At 37.1% G+C, this 18,611-nt stretch overlaps 1 protein-coding gene across 17 annotated transcripts in view; it reads right to left on the bottom strand.

The window, feature by feature from the left end:
• Positions 1-641: 641 nt before the first annotated feature.
• DLG1 (discs large MAGUK scaffold protein 1) overlaps positions 642-18,611 on the bottom strand; it is a 248,247-nt gene continuing 230,277 nt past the window's right edge. For all 17 annotated transcript variants that reach the window (XM_019651456.1, XM_019651484.1, XM_019651466.1 and 14 more), the window contains 2 exons: positions 4,541-4,632; positions 642-2,501 (listed from right to left, as the gene is read on the bottom strand). In XM_019651456.1, the coding sequence (XP_019507001.1) occupies positions 2,395-2,501; positions 4,541-4,632 (199 nt within the window). In that variant the 3' untranslated portion in view covers positions 642-2,394. The remainder of the gene's footprint in view (positions 2,502-4,540; positions 4,633-18,611) is intronic.

Here is an 18,611-nt window from a genome sequence, read left to right as displayed (position 1 = left end):
ACCCTGCACATTTAAAAATCCGCATGTAACTTCTGACCTCCCTGCAAATTAACTAGTTGTCCCTCAGTATCTGCAGGATGACTGGTTACAGGACCCCACCCAAGTACCAAAATCCATGGAGGCTCAGGTCCCTTATATAAAATGGTATAGATCAATGCACACAGTCAGCCCTCTGCATCCACGGATTCCTAACTGTGGATCAAAAATACTGTTTTTGACCTATGGTTGGTTGAGTCTGCAGATGGGAAACCTGGGGATAGGAAGGGCCAACTGCATATTTACTGGGAAAAAAAAAAAAACTGCATAAGTGGACCTGTGCAGTTCAAACCCGTGTTGTTCAAGAGTCAATTGTATTTTCTTACCCTCCCCCCCCCAAAAAAAATCACTTAACAAGGACATCCATAAAGCAATGTAATACGTACTTTAACACACAAATGGCATCATTTTATAACCTCTTGGTATTTTACAACATGTGACCAGTAAATATTTCAAAATGGCTTATGCTGAGGTCTTGCTGTAATGTGATTTCTGGGGCTCTTGAATCACTTTACAATAATTTTCTTCCAGTATATTTATGGTACCAACCTACTCTATTTAGTGTAACAGCTATTTTTCTTTCAGAATTCAAGACACATTTAACATATGGATTTTACAATAAAGTTTATTAGCTGTTCTCCTCTTTCTCATAAATGGAATGGATAATGTTGATAATTCTTTACAAACCAGTACTCACTTGTTTCAGAAACTGTAATGAGGAGGTTGTCAAAAACACATATTTAATAAACAACTCCAAAAAAGCAATGGGAAGCTAAACAATATTATTAATATAAAACATCAGAGAAACTGATTTCTGAAATCATATCTATCTTTCACTAAAATTTCTTGAAACTGATCACCATGAAGACCTGCATAACTCTAGTGCAGAGCAGCCATGAGAAATGAAAAGTGTGCAGTCTGAGGGGAAACGCACACACACGAGGCTTTTGCCTGTTCGCCTATTAATGAAAGGTGGAGAACTGGAAGGAGAGGCAGAGGACCAAATTCAAACTCAATGACAAGAACAACAGTAACAAAAAAACTAACAAAAACAAAACAAAACAAAAAACCAACTAGGAACCATTTGAAAACTTTTGTAGAAAAGAGGAGAACATGCTCATACTTTTACTTATAATCTAATTTCCCTAAAGGTTTCTTTCCATAACCATCATACCCCCGTTTTCAGTTCACATGATTAAGGAAGATAAAGTCTAATCAATTAATGTTTAATTTATAAACCAAACAAAAAGTTAAGAGTAGGTGGCAAAAGAAAAAAAATATATTTTAAATATATATATGTTTGTGTGTGTTCGCAACTATGTAAAGAAAATAATTCCCATAGTTACAGAGTTTAGTTAAAGAAAGTTTTATATATATTTATATATATATATTTTATTATAACAAAATAGGCAGTTATTGTGGGTAAAATAGTCATTAAAATCTGACCCCTAAGAATACATTTAAAGTTTTAGACTATGAATTGGACTCCTTTTCCATTGCCATAATGATTACTACATCACCACTGTAATGTCTGTTTTGTCTGTGTTTATGTCTATGAAATTTTCTCAACCTTATGTGTAAAAGGTGAGCTCCCCTAGCACCTAAACATGGCCTCAATTCAGAAAACGTGATGATCATTATGTATGAACTTTTGTAAGATACTATAGTGTTGCACAAGTAGATTAAAAACATTCGAACATTGTTATCCCTAGCATATGTATTGGAAAAAAAAAATCTCAAACAATGAAAGACTTTAAGAAGGACTTTTACGAAAAATGAATATCCCTTGTGAAATTATGAAAGTTAATCGACATTAATTTTGAAATTAAAAAACATTTTCCTTATTTGTCTGTAATGAGATATTTGCTTTGATAACAGAAATCAATTGGGAAAAGGACTTGAGAACTAATATACTGGCCAAACCATGCTATTAAAGTTAAGCGTGCATTGTTGCTCAAAGTTTACTAAATCACTGATTAAAATCACTTTTCTTTCATTTATATTGAAATTTGAAAAGAATGTATATAAAGCTTTTCTGAAAATCTCTTAAAGTTACTTTCCCTTAAACATTAAGGAATTTTACCACAATTTCCCCATTTCCCCAAATCCTTAATAGCTGGTCAGGCCATTTCATCTTCAATTCTGAAAAATGGCCACAAACCAATAGTGACGTAAAATAAGATAGATGATACAACTTGAAGGAGATACAAGATGTCAAAAATAAGTGCAACTGCAGACCATGACGAGTGGGATGATTTAACATGGAAGGAGTATTGAAGACAGGCTCCAGAAGGCAAGGGCAAAGAAATGTCAAAGAAAAGGAGATTGTGGAAAAGAGAAACAGAGAAACATCAGTCCTCATAACTTTTCTTTTGCTGGAACCCAGATGTAAGGACCAGACTGTTCTTCTATGATCTGCTTCACTTGGTTGTAAATGTCTTCCAGCGTATCTCCCTGTACAATAGCTGTAATGATAGAAACAAAACCAGAAACCTCCATTAATTGTCTATCTTCACTATTAAAGTTATTCGTGAAATAGAAGTTAAACCTTAAAAATAATTATTCATCCAGGAATAGACACCATTTATGTATTGTTTGCTTAGTAAAAACTGCTCATTTCATTAATTTTCCTATTTGTAAAATATAAAAATTTTATTTTAAAAATTGATCAAAAAGTGGGATTTGGTGACTTTTACTTTGTTTTGTGTATTTGGGAAATACACACTTGAAGTATTTAGAGCCAAAAGAGCATGTATGTAACTTACTCTTTTAAAAAAAATTCTTAATAGTACAGAGGTCTCTTATTTTTTTACACCTATCATGCTACGAATTCATAGGGAATGGTTTTCAACTCAGGCTCCTTTCCACTGGTTCTCACAAGGTGTGCTTCTCCGGGTGGAGCAGGCTGGCATTTTAGTTGAGCCCCGGAACCTTTATTTTTTTTATCATTTTCCTTTATGTTTCAGGAAGCTATCTTGGCTCTTAAGAGTGCATAATAAGCTCAATATGAACATTAATTCTCTAAGGCAAGAATCTTGTCCTTAACTTGTTTGTTTACAACAATGCCAACTGCATGCTGGGTAACACTGTAGACCCTTCCAGTTTTGTCATGGTAACATTTGGGGGGCATTCCTTTTTGAACAGTACCCATTCCCTTGATGTCTGCAATTATCACCTTTCTTGTAGATTCGCATGTATGTGGCCAAAGGAACAACTCTATGTTTTGTTTTATTTTAATTGGGGAACTGGAGGGTGAGGTGGGGGGAAACAGTGTTGGGGAATTGGGGAAGGGGATCAGCCAAGCTGTTGTTCTTCAGTCTTAGTTGTGGAGGGCGCCAGTCGCCATCTGGCTGCTCTTGGCAGCTTGTGGCCTCTAAGCTCAAGGTGCTGTGTTCAATCTTAGTTGTGGGTGGGCGTAGCCACCATCCCACGTGATAGTCGAACCAGCAGCCTTGTTAAGAGTGCACACTATATCCACTGAGCCATCCGGGTGGCAGCTCAGTTCAAGGTGCTGAATTCAGTCTTAGCTGTGGGTGGGCTTAGCCCACCATCGAATAGGCAGTCTTGTTAGGAGCATGTGCTCTCACCAGCTCAGCTTGGGCACAGCGTCACTGGCCCATGTGGGAATTGAACCAGTGGCCCTGTTGCTCAGAGCTTGCGCTTTTAAGCTAGCTAACTCTTAACCAACTGAGCCACTCGGCCGGCCCAGACTCCATGTTTTCTAAAGGGCCTAGAGAATATATAGCAGGTGTCTCTCCTCTTTTCCTTAGTGTTGGTCATTTTGGTGAATTACTGGAAGATGGTGGTTCCAGCTGAAAAGTGCAATGTACTCTTTAATGTTTCAGAAAAAAATTATAAATGTGGTAAAATGGGGAGTATGGGTTAAGAGTTTATAAGAATTGCTGGTACTATTCTTATGGTTTTCCTGTTAAGTCTTTATATATACACATATTATATATACTATGTATTATACATGTAACATATATAATAATATATATATATAAAAGCACATGTGTTACAATATCATGGCACTTAATGATATTTATTGTGAACACCAAATATAAGCTTATCATTATTTCAACCAAACAAATAACAATGACAAAAACCTGTTCAAAGATACCTAAGGAATAATTTAAAGGACAAGTGAATGAAAGATTTGGGAATTGCTACCCACTCTTTTCTTTTTAAACAAAGAAAATGGATCAAAATTTATAAAGAATAAGAGAAAAGCCAATTTCATAGAAGAACTCAAAGTCTGAGTCTATTTTTCTCCAGTCAAAGTATGAATTATTCCTCTACATGTTGTCCTAATCAACGACCCAAGAAACACAAATTTCAAAATTCCTCATCACTCCCATCTAGGTTAGATGAATTATGAAAATTATAGTACTAATTAATACTGCTACGTAGGTGTGGGCACAGTTCAAAAGTCATTTCGATGGTTGGTTCATATGGCTCCAAAGCAAAATTCTATCATAAGTGCACTGCCACACATGATGCCGACCTGTGAAATGTTCAGTAAATTCTTGCTCCAGTTTCATGGCTCTCTCAAACGTCTTTCTGGCTTGTTCTTCCGTTAGACGCTTATTCATTTCCCTATGCAAATAAATTTAAAAATTGGTAATTACTACATAATAATATTTCTTTAAGAAAGATGACAAAGAAGAGAAGACACATAAAACATACAGTATGAAAAGTTGAGCTCTGTTGAGACTATGAATGTCATCAAAAACTAGATTAAGTACTGAATATACAGCTTTATACTTGGAATGACAGAAGGGTTTCAATGTATCTTTGCATTGGTTCAAGGCAGCTAAAAAAACTAAGATTAATTTGACAGTTTTGACTTTGATGACAATTTCTTATCAAAATGACTTACAGATCTAACTATGAATTTATAGGTAATAAAGGGAGGCACTGACACATTAAACAACACTATATGAGAAAGGCAATCAGCAAAATATTGTCTGGGGAAAACTGCCAAAGAAATGACTTAATTTCTTCAATAAGTACATAGAAAAAAAGAGGTTTGTTTGAATCGAGTTCCAAATATAGTCTGTTCATGACAATTTGGAACTTGATACAAATACATTGAGAAAACATACACAAAACTTATGAAACAATCAGGAAAATTTGAACTATGTAATATTATAGAATTATTAAGTGTGACATCATAATGTTTTAAAAATAAGAAATTTTAATCTTTCAAATATATACTGAAATATATGGAAAAAATCATATATGTAATGTCTGGGATTTGTTTCAAAACAATCTGGAGTGGAGGGGTAAGGAGGTGGGGGAAAAGATGAAACAAAATTGGTCATAGTTGATAATTTTTGATGCAGCTGGATTGATGGGTACATGTGAGTTTGTTCTTAAGAGGGAAAGCTTTCAATATTTCACCATTAAATATGTTTGCTTTCATATGTTGTAGATGACTATCAGATTAAGAAAATTCCCTTTTATTCAGCTTTCAAAATGTTTTTGTCATGAATGGAGGTTAGTTTTATCAAATGCTTTTCCTGTTTATTAAAATGATCATAAGCTTTTATTACTAAAATTTGTTAATGTGGTACACTACAATGATCTTTCAAAATTAATTTAAAAACTGGTAAAATATACGTAACACAAAAGTTACCATTTTAACCATTTTTACATGTACAGTTCAGTGGCATTAGTACCTTCACATTACTGTGCAACCATCACCACCATCCATCCCTCTAATTTTTTCATTTCGTAAAAACAAAACACAATACCCATTAAAAATAACACTCTGTTGTCGCCTCTCCTCAGCCCCCATAACCACCATTATACTTTGTATAATTTTGACTATTCTAAGTACTTCATATAAGTGGAATCATATGGTATTTGTCTTTTTGTGACTGGCTTATTTCACTTAGCATAATGTCTGCAAGTTTCATCTATGTTGTGTACCATGTTGCAGAATTTCCTTCCTTTATGTATATACACATTTGCTTATCCATTCATCCATCAATGAGCAAGTGGGTTTCTTCCACATTTTGGTATTGTGAATAATGCTACTATGAACACGGGTGTAAAAATCTCTCTTTAAGACTCTGCTTTCAATTCTTGTGGGTATATACCCAGAAGTGGAAGTGCTGGATCATATAGTAATTCTATTTTTAATTTTTTTGAGGAACTGCCATACTATTTTCCACAGAGGTTGTACCAATTTTACATTACCACCAACAGTGTACAGGAGTCCCTATTTTTCCACATCCTTGCCAGTACTTGTTTTTTTTGGATAACAGCCATCCTAATAGGTACGAGGTGGTAACTCAATGTGGTTTTGATTTGCATTTCCCTAATGAATAATGATGTTAAGCATCTTCCCATGTGCTATTAGTCATTTGTATATCTTCTTTGGAGAAATGTCTATTCAAGTACTTTGCCCATTTTTGAATTGGGTTGTTTTCCTGTTGAATTTTAGAAGTTCTCTACATATTCTGGATATTAATCCTTTATCAGGTATGTGATATAATGTCCGTGTTGCATGTAACTTTTTTGATTTAAAGTCTATTTTATCTGATATTAGTATAGCACTCCTACTCTCTTTTGGTTATTATTTTCATGGTATATACAGAAGGTGCTAAAAAATTGTATACACATTTTAAGAAAGGAAACCTATTAAAATTTTAATACTCAATATATACCAATAACAAAAGATGAATACAAGACACATTTGACTTCGGCAATTACAAGAGGTGCTCAAAGTGGTTACCATCAGCGTCCAGACACTTCGGATTACAAAGAACTATTGCTTGAACAACGTTGACCAGTGTCCACTTGTATAAATTTTTTGGCACCCCCAGTATTTTACCATTCTTTTACTTTCAACTGGATCACATGTGTTTTATCCATTCTGCCAATCTCTTGATTGGAGAGTTTAATCCATTTACATTTAAAGTAATTACTGATAAGGACTTACTTCTGTCATTGTGCTGTTTGTTTTCTATATGCCTTATAACTTTTTTGCTCATTTTCCAGATTCCTGCCTTCTTTTGTGTTTGATATTTTGTAGTGAATGTTTAAATTCTTCTCATTTCATTTTGTGTATATTCTACAGACATTTTATTTGTGGTAACATTTAACATCCCAAAGTTATAACAACACTAATGTGAATTTATTAAAACCACTTTAACTTCAGTAACATACAAAAATTTGCTTATCAACTCTGTCCCCACTCCATTCATTTGTTGATGTCACAAATTTAAATCTTTATACATTGTGCCCCAAAATATGAACCAATAATTCTTTTAAGTGCATTAGTCTCCTAAATTATGTAGAAAACAAGATTTGGAATTATAAACCAAAGTTACAGTAATTCTAGCTTTTACACTCTTTGTTTTTTCTAAATAGTGTATTAGTCTCTTAAATCATGTAGAAAACAAAAAGAATAGTTACAAACGATTCTTTTACTAGCTTTATAATTGCCTATATATTTACCTTTGAGATATTTATTCTCTCCATATGGCTTTGAGTTACTGTCCAGTGTCCTTTCATTTCACCTTATAGGATTCCCTTGAGCATTTTGTTTGTAGGGCAGGTCTAGTGGTCACGAACTCCCTCAGCTCTTGCTTATTTGGGAATATCTTAATTTCCCCCTCATTAGCAAAGGAAGATTTGCCAGATACAGGTTTCTTGGTAGAGGTTTTTTCTTTTATTGGTTTGAATATGTTGGCTACTGTCTTCTAGCCTCCAAAGTTTCTTATGAGAAATCTGCTTATAATCTTATTGAGGATCGCGTATATGGGATGATTCACTTCTCTCTTGCTGCCTTCAAGAGTCTCTTTGACTTTTGAAAGTGTGGTTATAATGTGTCTTGGTGTGAGTCTCTTTGAGTTCATCTTACTTGGAGACTGTCGAGCTTTCTGGATGTTTATATTCATGTCTTTCGTCAAATTTGGGGTGTTTTCAGCCATTATTTATTTCCATAGGTTTGTGAAGTTCTTATCGATTATTTGTTTGAATACGCTGTTTCCTTCTCCCTTTCTTCTCCTGGTATGCCCATTATTCTTAAATTGTTCTTTCTGATGGAGTCAGGTAGTTCTTGTAGAGTTTTTTTGTTTCGCCTCAAGTCTCTCTCTTCTTCTGTCATTTCTAGGTTTCTATCTTCAAAATCACTAATTCTTTCCTCCATCTTAGCTCTATTTCCTAAGCTCACTAGCTCATTCTTCATCTCTTTTATCCAGTTTTTCAGTTCCAGGCTATTTGGTTCTTTTTCTTTCTTTCTTTTTTTTCCTAAAGATTTTATTGGGGAATTGGGGAAGGGAACAGTGTTGGGGAATTGGGGAAGGGGAACATTGTGTTTTTCCAGGACCCATCAGCTCCAAGTCAAGTTGTTGTCCTTCATTCTTAGTTGTGGAAGGAGCAAGATCAGCTCCAAGTCTAGTCGCTGCTTTCAATCTAGTTGTGTGTGTGTGTGTGTGTGTGTGTGTGTGTGTGTGTGTGTGGCGCAGCCCACCATCCCATGCGGGCGTCGAACTGGCAACCCTGTTGTGAAGAGCATGCGCTCTCACCAGCTGAGCCATCCAGCTGCCTGTTGGCAGCACAGCGGCAGCTCAGCTCAGGTGCAGCTCACTGGCCCATGTGGGAATCGAACTGGCGACCCTGTTGCTCAGAGCTCATGCTCTTAACCAACTGTGCCACCCGGCCAGCCCTATTTGGTTCTTTTTAAAGTTTCAATCTCTGATAAAGTTGACTATTTCTGAGTTTATTAAACTACCTATTTGAGATTTCTTGTATCTTGTTTTTTTTAGAACTGCAATTTTGAATTCTGTCATTTAAATAAAATATTTCCAAGTCTTTAAGTTTATTTTTGGAGATTTTTCATTTTCTTTCTGAGCTGCCTTGTTACCTTGGTTATTCATGGTATTTGGTGGATTATTTCTCTGACTAGGAACTTATGGAAATGAAATCTGCTTTTCTTTTCTTTTTAAAGAGTGACACTTCTCTATTTAGTAATTTGATAAGAAGGGGTCTTTCTTTTGTTTTCCAGTAGGTGATACCAGTTTTTAATTTTCTATTGCACTGCTCCAGCTTCCTGGACCTCCACAAGGTGGTGGAAAATGCCCTGTATTCCCTGGGGAGGTGGGAATCTCATCTATGACCAGGTCGCTTTAGTCTTAGGGTATCACCCCTGTGGCTGGTGATGGGGTTCTGAGACTGTAAAATCCCAGTGCTGCCCCCTGCAACCAGATGCTGTTGGCAGTGCTACACTGCCTGAAGTGTCTCAGATGCCCCTGCTGGAATCAGCTGTGATGTTTGTGTGTGTGGGTGGCTGGGGGAGGTCAGCTTGTGCATTTGTGGCTTTGTTCTCCTCCCAGTAATGGCGACTGCCAGACTCTAGCTGCCTCATCTCTGTGTTTCCATCCATCACTGGAATTAGCCAGTGTGTCTGCTGCTCAGGGTGAAATGCTTCTGCCTCTCCACTTCTCAGGGCTGCAGATAGTGTGCTCTGTAACCCAACACTCATTAATACAGCTTCTTTTGGGGCTCTGCTACTAGCTCTGGAAGTTGAACTTTGGGAGGGGGAGGAGAGGCAGCCAGGTTCCATGGCTTTGTTTTTCTGCTTGGCAATGGCGGCCATCAGACCACAGCTGCCACTTCTCTGTGTTGTGTCTTTGCTCCATCACTGGGTTCAGCTGCAACATGTGCTCACCATTCAGGCAGGAATGCTTATTTTCCCTTTCTGCTCCTCAGGGATTCGGAAAGTGTATGCTGTAACCTGATTCCTCCCGTCTCCTGAGACCTGCAGAGAGCTCTGAGCTGTGTCCCTGGCACCCGTCTCTACTGTTCTTCCTTCCCTCCTCCCCTGTTCAATCAGATCTGTGTACATTCAGATGTTTCAATGCATGGATTTCTCAATCATGTTTGTTTGAATTATAGCTATTTGACTTGTTACTTCAAAGGGAGAGAACAGGGATACCATTCACGCCACCATGCACTGATGTCACTCCATTATTTCTTCAAATATTCTCTGCCCTTTCCTTCTTCTATTTCTGGGACTCCCAGATGCATGTCTGTCTGCTTGATGGTACCCCACAGGTCCTGTAGGCTCTGTTCATTTTTCTTGAATCTGTTTTTTGTTCATCAGCCTCTATAATGTCCACTGTTCTATCAAGTTCACTGATTTTTCTGCTGGCTCAAATCTGCCTTTGAATCCCTCTAGTGAATTTTTCATTTCAGTTATTGTACTTTTCAAATCCAAAATTTCTTTTTCATTTCTTTTTAGGTTTTCTGTCTTTTTATTGATAATTGCATTTTGTTCATAAAGCGCTTTTTTTTTCTTTCTTTTTCCACATCTTCCTTGAGCTCAATGAGAATATTTAAGATAGTTGTCTTCAAGTCTTTGTCTAGTATATCTGCCATTAGGTCTTTTCCAGGGACAGTTTCTGTTGAATTTTTACTTTTTTTTTTCTTTTTAAAGATTTTTATTGGGGAATTTGGGGATGGGAACAGCACTGGGGAACTGGGGGGAGGGGAACAGACAAGTTGCTGTCCTTTTGTTCTTCAGTCTAGTTGTGGAGGACGTTGCTTCACTGGCCCAAGTTGGCACCATCATTGCGCTCTTCCTGGGTGAGGCAGATCAGTCGCCAGCTTCTGGACGGCTGCTCACTGCGGCTGCTGGCCGCTCACGCTGGCTGCTGGCTACACACGGTAGCCCATGGCAACCCACTGCAGCAGGGGTTGCAGCCTCCTCCATTGCCGGCAACTCATGGCAGCCCAACTCCAGGTTGAGCTGTTGTTCAGCATCTTAGCTGTGGAGGGCAGTGTCACTGGCCCTCATATGTGGGATCTGAACTGGGGCCCTCTGGCGTCCCAAGCCAGTTCTTAACCAACGCGCCACTCAGCCAGCCCTGATTTTTTACTTTTGAATAGGCCATACTTTCCTCTTTCTTTTTAATGCCTTGTGAACTTTTGTTGAAAATTGGACATTGGAATGTTATAATGTTAAGTCAGAGCTAAAATTCTTCCTCTTCCTAGGGTTTTTACTTTTATTTAATTGTAGGATACTTCCATAGCAGGGATCAGCCCCAGGTATATACTTAAGGACTTCTCAGGTCTTTTCTGAGTCTGTGCCTTTCCCTGGGCATGTGTGGTGTCTTTGTAAATTCCCTCATATATGTGAATACCCTAGCCTGGCTCTCAAATGAGGAAAAATATAAAGTAAAAGGGTGGGGAGAAAGGCACTGACCCTTAACTCTCCAGAAGTCTCTTCAGCCTGGGGGTAGGGGCTTGCAACAATGGTAGTGGGATTTGCAACAATGGCTCCCTGCCTCTGTGTCTGCATCTCCAACATCAAAAGCAGCAATCAGCTATCAGAGCACAGATCCCCAATATTTGAAGGACAGGGTCCTTATTGTCCACCTTGGCTCCCACAAGTTTTGTGCAAAGTGCTCAAGGAATGTGTGTACTGATGTCTGCTACGGGGCTATATGGTAGCTGTTGCCATAATTAGAGCTGAAATCAACCCAAATCAACTTTTCAAACCTTCCCCTGGAAGTTACAAGCCTTCGACAGATTCCTGAGTTCCAAACAGTTACAGGAAACAGGTTCTGCAAGTCTAACTGCTGTCGAGGTGGGGAGATGGATTGCTGGGTGTTTCCTACTCCATCTTCTCTCTAGCTCTTCCACAGATTAACTTTAAATGTTAAACTATCCTTGCATTCCTTGAATAAACCCAACTTGATTGTTATGTTTTACTGAATTAAAAAAATTGTTGGATTCAATTTGCACATATTTTAGTATGGAGTTTTGCACCTATATCTATGTTAAGATTGGCTTGTTTTTTTCATTTCCTGTGAAGACTTCTTCAGGTTTTGGTATTAAATGAATGCCCATAAAATTAATTGAAAAATGTTTGTAAAATTGGTATTACTTAGCTTTTGGTAGAATTCAGTGAGTCCTCTTGGCCTAGTGTTTTATTTGTGGAAAGGCTTTTCATAACAGAGTCAAGTTTTTTAGTAGGTACAGAATTGGATTTCCTATTTCTTTTTAAGATTTTTTTTTTTAAAGATTTTTATTGGGGAATTGGGGGATGGGGACAGTGCTGGGGAATTGGGGGAAGGGGAACAGACAAGTTGCTGTCTTTTTGTTCTTCAGTCTAGTTGTGGAGGACGTTGCTTCACTGGCCCAAGTTAGCACCATCATTGCGCTCTTCCCAGGCGAGGCAGATCAGTTGCCGGCTTCTGGATGGCTGCTCACGGCGGCTGCTGGCCGCTCACGCTGGCTGCTGGCTACACACGGTAGCCCATGGCAACCCAGTGCAGCAGGGGCTGCAGCCTACGCCGTCGCCGGCGACTCATGGCAGCCCAGCTCCAGGTTGAGCTGTTGTTCAGCATCTTAGCTGTAGAGGGCAGTGTCACTGGCCCTCATATGTGGGATCTGAACCGGGGCCCTCTGGCATCCCAAGCCAGTTCTTAACCAACGCGCCACTCAGCCAGCCCAAGATTTTTTGAAAGTTATTTTTTGAAGTGTAACTTTCAAACATAGGAGAAGAATATAAATATATAGCTTGATGAATTTTCACCAACTTATACTTACTATGTGTTTAGTACCTAGATCAAGATACAGACCATTACATCAGCAACTCAGAATCTGGGTGTGTTCACTCTAGTCATCTACCCTCAAAGAGTAACTTCTATTTGACTTCTAGAAGCAATGATTAATTTTAGTATCATAGAATATGTATAAATGGAATCATAAATTATATATACTTTTAGGTCTGGATTTTTTTAAACTTATGTTTGTGAAATTTTTCCATACAGCCACCTTATTTTATTGTGCTTTCTATATCATTGCATTTTTTTTTCTTTCACAAACTGAAGGTTTGTGTGAACCCTGTGTCAAGCAAGTCTATTAGTGCCATTTTTCCAAGAGCATTTACTCACCTTATATCTCTGTGTCACATTTTGGTAATTCTCACAATATAAGGTGTGATCAAACAATATAGTGAATGATTAAATACAAAAAATTTATTACAGTAAAAGACACAGTGTCACTAATTGCCCTCAAAATATTCCCCCTCGCTTTGCTTCAAATACACTTATCCCATCATTCTTGCCACCTTCTGAAGCAGTTCTGAAAGTTCTCTTTCGTGAGTGTCTTTAGTAGTACTGTTGTGGCTGCTTCAATATTCTGAATCATTTTGACTTTGGGAAAGAGCCAGAAGTTGCATGGTGCCAGATCCCATGAATAAGGTGGATGACACACCATAAAGTTTTTATTTGACAAAAATTGCTGTATACCAGAAGTGATGTGTGACACAGAGTGTTGTCATGATGGAGGATGATTTACGGTATACTATAAAACACACCTTTTTCCAACCATAGCTCACACCTGACTGCACCGAACAAGCTGAAACTTGTCACACACTGTTACTAAGGTTCGACACGTCACTTCTGTACTGAAGATCCCTGCCTTTCTGTTGGATGGCACTCAGCAGCAGCATTCGCCATATTTTGTGATCACAATGGAAAGGCTCCGTGTCACACCGCTTCTGGTATGGTAATTTCTGTCAAATAAATACATTATGGTGTGTCCTCATCTACCTTATTCACTGGATCTGGCACTGTGCAACATCTGGCTCTTCCCCAAAGTCAAAATGAAAAGTAAACGTTTTGAATTGACTCAGGACATCGAGGCAGTCATGACAGTGCAAGTGAAGATGCTCACGAAAGAGGACTTCCAGAATTGTTTCAGAAAGTGGCAAGAACAATGGGATAAGTGTGTTTGAAGTGAGAGGGAGTATTCTAAAGGGAGACTAATGGCAATGAGTCTTTTACTGTAATAATTTTTTTTTACTTAAACATTCACCATATTGTTTTATTATACCTCGTCTATACCTTTTTCATTATTATTATATTTGTTATGGTGATCTGTGATGTTACTATTTCAATTGTTTTGAAGTGCCATGAACTTCTCCTGTATAAAATGGCAAACTTAATCCATAAATGTTGTGTTCTGACTGCTCTGCCAGCAGCCATTACTCTGTCTCTCTCCTTCTCTTTGGGCCTCCCTAATCTCTGAGACACAACAATATTGAAATGAGGTCAATTAATAACCTTACAATGGCCTCTAAGTATTCAAGTGAAAGGAAGAGTCATGTCTCCCACTTTAAATCAAAAGCTAGAAATGATTAAGCTTAGTGGGGAAGGCATATCAAGACATGCCAAGACAGGCTGAAAACTAGTCTTCCCTCTTGTGCCAAACAGTTAGCCAAGTGGTGAATGCAAAGGAAAAGTTCTTGAAGGAAATTAAAAATGTTACTCCAGTGAACACATGAATGATAAGAAAGCAAAACAGGCTTATTGCTGATATGGAGAAACTTTTAGTGGTCTGGAGAGAAGATCAAACCAGCTACAACATTCCCTTAAGCCAAAGCCTAATCCAAAGCAAGAGCCTTACTCTCTTCAATCCTGTTGAAGGCTTGAAGAAAAAGACAAGTCTGAAGCTAGTAGAGGTTAATTCATGACGTTCAAGGAAAGAAGCCATCTCCATAACATAAAAGTGCAAGGAGAAGCAGCAGGTGCTGATGTAGAAGCTCCAGCAAGTTCTCCAGAGGCTCTAGCTAAGGTAATGAAATTGGCTACACTAAGCATCAGATTTTCAATGTAGACGAAACAGCCTTATACTGGAAGAAGATGTCATCAAGGACTTTCATAGTTAGAGAGAAGTCATTGCCTGGCTTCAAAGCTTCAAAGTATAGGTTGACTTCTAGTAAGAGCTAATGTAGCTGCTAACTTTAAGTTGAAGCCAGTACTCATTTGCCATTCAGAAATTCCTATGTCCCTTAAGAATTACGCTGAATCTACTCTGCCTGGGCTCTATAAATGGAACAACAAAGGTGGATGGCAGTATATTGGTATACATGCTTACTGAATATTTTAAGCCCACTGTTGAGACCTACTACTCAGAAAAAAAGATTCCTTTTACAATCTCACTGCTAGTTGACAATGCATTTGGCCACTCGAGAGCTCTGATGGAGGTGTACAATGAAATTAATATTGTTTTCATGCCTGCTATCATAACATCCAATCTGCAGCCCAGGGATCAAGGAGGAATATTGACTTTTAAGTCTTATTATTTAAGAAATACATTCATAAGGCGATAGCTGCCATTGATAGTGATTCCTCTAGTGGATCTGGGCAATGTAAACTGAAAGCCTCCTGGAAAGGATTCACCATTCTAGATGCCATTAAGAACATTCATGATTAATGGGAAGAGATAAAAATGTCAATATTAACAGGAATTTGGAAGAAATTGATTCCAACCTTCATAAATGACTGAGGAGTTCAAGACTTTAGTGGAGGAGGTAACTACAGATGTGGAAATAGGAAGAGAACTACAATTAAAGTGGAGCTTATAGATGTGACTGAATTGCTACAATCTCATGATAAAACGTCAATGGATTAGGAGTTGCTTCTTATGGTTGAGCAAAGAAAGTGGTTTCTTGAGATGGAATCTACTCCTGGTGAAGATGCTGTGAAGACTATTGAAATGACAACAAAGGATTTAGAATATAAACTTAATTGATAAAACAGCAGTTATACTCCAATTTTGAAAGAAGTTCTACTGTGGGTAAAATGCTATTAAACAGCATCACATGCTACAGAGAAATCATTCAAGAAAGGAAGAGTCAACTGATGTGGGAGACTATATTGTTGTCTCATTTTAAGAAATTGCCACAGCCACCCCAACCTTTAGCAACCAGCAGCCTGATCAGTCAGCAACCTGATCAGTCAGCAGCCATCATATTCAGGCAAGACCCTCCACTGTCAAAAAGATTATGACTTGCTGAAGGCTCAGATGATGGTTAGCGTTTTTTAGCAATCAAGTATTTTTAAATTAAGGTATGTCCATAGTTTTTAAAGATGTAATGCTACTGCACACTTAATAGACTATAGTATAGTGTAAATATAACTTTTGTATGCACTGGGAAACCAAAAAATTTGTGTGATTTGATGATGGGTTTCAAGGTTTTGGCTTTTTTGAATAGCATTTCTGTCAAGCTAGTACATGTTTTCAATAAACATATCTAAACATTTCTATTGCGTATGTATCTTGGAATGAGACTTCTAGGTCCTAAGTAATGTGTATGTCTAGCTTTAGGAGACACTGTATACTGTAAACAGTTTACCAATGTGATATACCAATTTACATTCCTGTGAATGTATGTAAACACTGTGATATACCAGTGTTAAGTTTCAGCTGCTCCACATCCTTGCCAACATTTGATTTTTTTTTTCATTTTAGCTATTTTCGTGTGTAGGTGGTAATATATGATGACATTGTGGTTTTAACCTGCATTTCCATGATTAATTGAGCAGTATCTCATATGTTTACTGACTATTTGGATATCCTGTTTTGTAAAGTATTCAAGTCCTTTGCTCATTTTTCTCCTGGGTTTCCTGTGCTAATCTTTTTTAATGTCTACTGGATGTGTAGTGATATTCCCATTTTCATTCCTAATGTTAGTTATGCCTTCTTTATTTTCTTTTCTTGATCTTTCTTATTAACATTTTATAGTATTTTCAGAGAAAACATTTTTCATTTATTTGGTCCTCTCTACCATATCTTTGTTTCCTAGTTCATTAATTTCTACCTTCTTTGAGTTTAATCGACTGGTCTTTGTCTAATTTCTCAAGATCTCACATTTTTAACACTTATTTCCTAATATTTTACTTCCAACATTCTTTCCTAATATTTAAGGCTGTGGATTTTCTATCATCAAGGCTACTAGGTTCTCCAAATTTATTTACTTGACAGTTTCATTACCATTTAGTTTAAAATATTAATTTATGCTGTGATTTCTTCTTTGATCCATTCAGAAGTATAATGCTTAATTTCCAAATATATGAGGACTGTCTAGTGACCATTTTATTATTGATTTCTATTTTAATTTCATAGTGGTCAGAAAATATTTGTTTTCAATCATTTGAAATTTGTGGCTTAGCACATGATTAGTTGTGGTAATTGTTTTATGTGCAATTGAAAATCAATGTTTAAATTTTGCAGATGTTGAGTGTAGTGTTCTACACATGTCAGTTAGGTAGTTTTTAATTTGTGTTGTTCTATAGCCTTACTGATTTTTTTGTTTTCTTATTCTATCACTTCCTGACTGATGTGTTAAGTTCTCCCACTATGACTGTGGATTTTTTTTTTTTCTGTACAGTTGTAAATTTGTGCTTTGTATATTTTGAGACTGTGCTAGTAAATGCAAACAAATGTATGAATATGTCTCCTTGATGAAGTGAAACCTTTATTTTTATGAAATGTCCCTCTTTTATATCTCTATTGCTATTTTTTGCCTTAAAGTATACTTTGATAGTACTACAAACCAGCTTGCTTTTGAGTAATGTTTGCATGGTATATATTTTTTTCTATTCTCTCACTTTCAGCCTTTCCATAGCCTAATATTTAAGGTGTGTCTTATGAAAGCAAAATAATAGTCGAGGGGTTTCATAACATACCATCCCCAAATACGGCATCTTGGCATGCTGAGTATTTTAAGCTGAAGGAATCTGAAAACTGGCAGGTGCAGGGAGAACTCTGATTTTCCCCTGAAGGAGGTCATAAGATCCTCATGTGAGAGAAATTTGAATGAATAGGCCTTGCTAAGTTTCCCATAGTTTACTACTCTTATCTCATATCCTATTGTCCTATCACATTTTCCCATGACTTTCTACTCTTCTTCAAACCTAGTATAAAATCACTTAGTTTTAACCATTTTTTTGGGTCTTCATTTCCTTATGAAGGTTTGTAAGTCACATAAAACTTAAATAAATTTGTATGCTTTTCTCTTGTTAATTTGTCTTTTGTTAAAGAAGCCAAGCTGAGAACCTAGAAGAGTAGAAGGAAAATATTTTTTCCTCTTCTACAAAAGCAACATATAATTGTTTATTTTTTTCTTCATGCATTCTGACAATCTTTTGTTTTTAATTAAACTAGCTTACCATTTAATTAATGAAATATTTGGGCTCATTAATACCATCTTACTATCTGTATCCTTTTTGCCCCACCAGTTCTATATTTCTATTTGCTCTTTTCTTTTTTAGGTTTTATCTAAATTCTGTTTTTTCCAGAGAAACCCAAGACGTTAACTCAAAAAAATATATGCACCCCTATTTTTATTGCAGCGCTATTTACAACAGCCAAGACTTGGAAACAACCGAAATGCCCATCGGTAGATGACTAGATTAAGAAACTGTGGTACATTTATAAAATGGAGTATTACTCCGCTATAAAGAAGAATGAAATCGTACCATTTGCAACGATATGGATGGACCTAGAGACTATTATTTTAAACGAAATAAGTCAGTCGGAGAAAGACAAATGCCATATGATCTCACTTATACGTGGAATCTAAAAAACTGAATGAACGAACAAAGTAAACAGAAGTAGTCTCAGAGATATAGAGGAACAACTGATGGTTGCTAGTTGGGAGGGGGTGGGGATGAGAGAGAAGGGGAAGGGATTAGACAGCATAAATAGGTAACTACAATACTGCCACAGGGATATGAAAGACAGTTCGAGGAATATAATTAATAATG

Source organism: Hipposideros armiger, unplaced genomic scaffold (assembly GCF_001890085.2).
Source record: "Hipposideros armiger isolate ML-2016 unplaced genomic scaffold, ASM189008v1 scaffold_8, whole genome shotgun sequence".
Classification (NCBI taxonomy): domain Eukaryota; kingdom Metazoa; phylum Chordata; class Mammalia; order Chiroptera; family Hipposideridae; genus Hipposideros; species Hipposideros armiger.
Note: the sequence above shows the minus strand (reverse complement) of the source record. Positions and strands in the feature narration are given on the sequence as shown.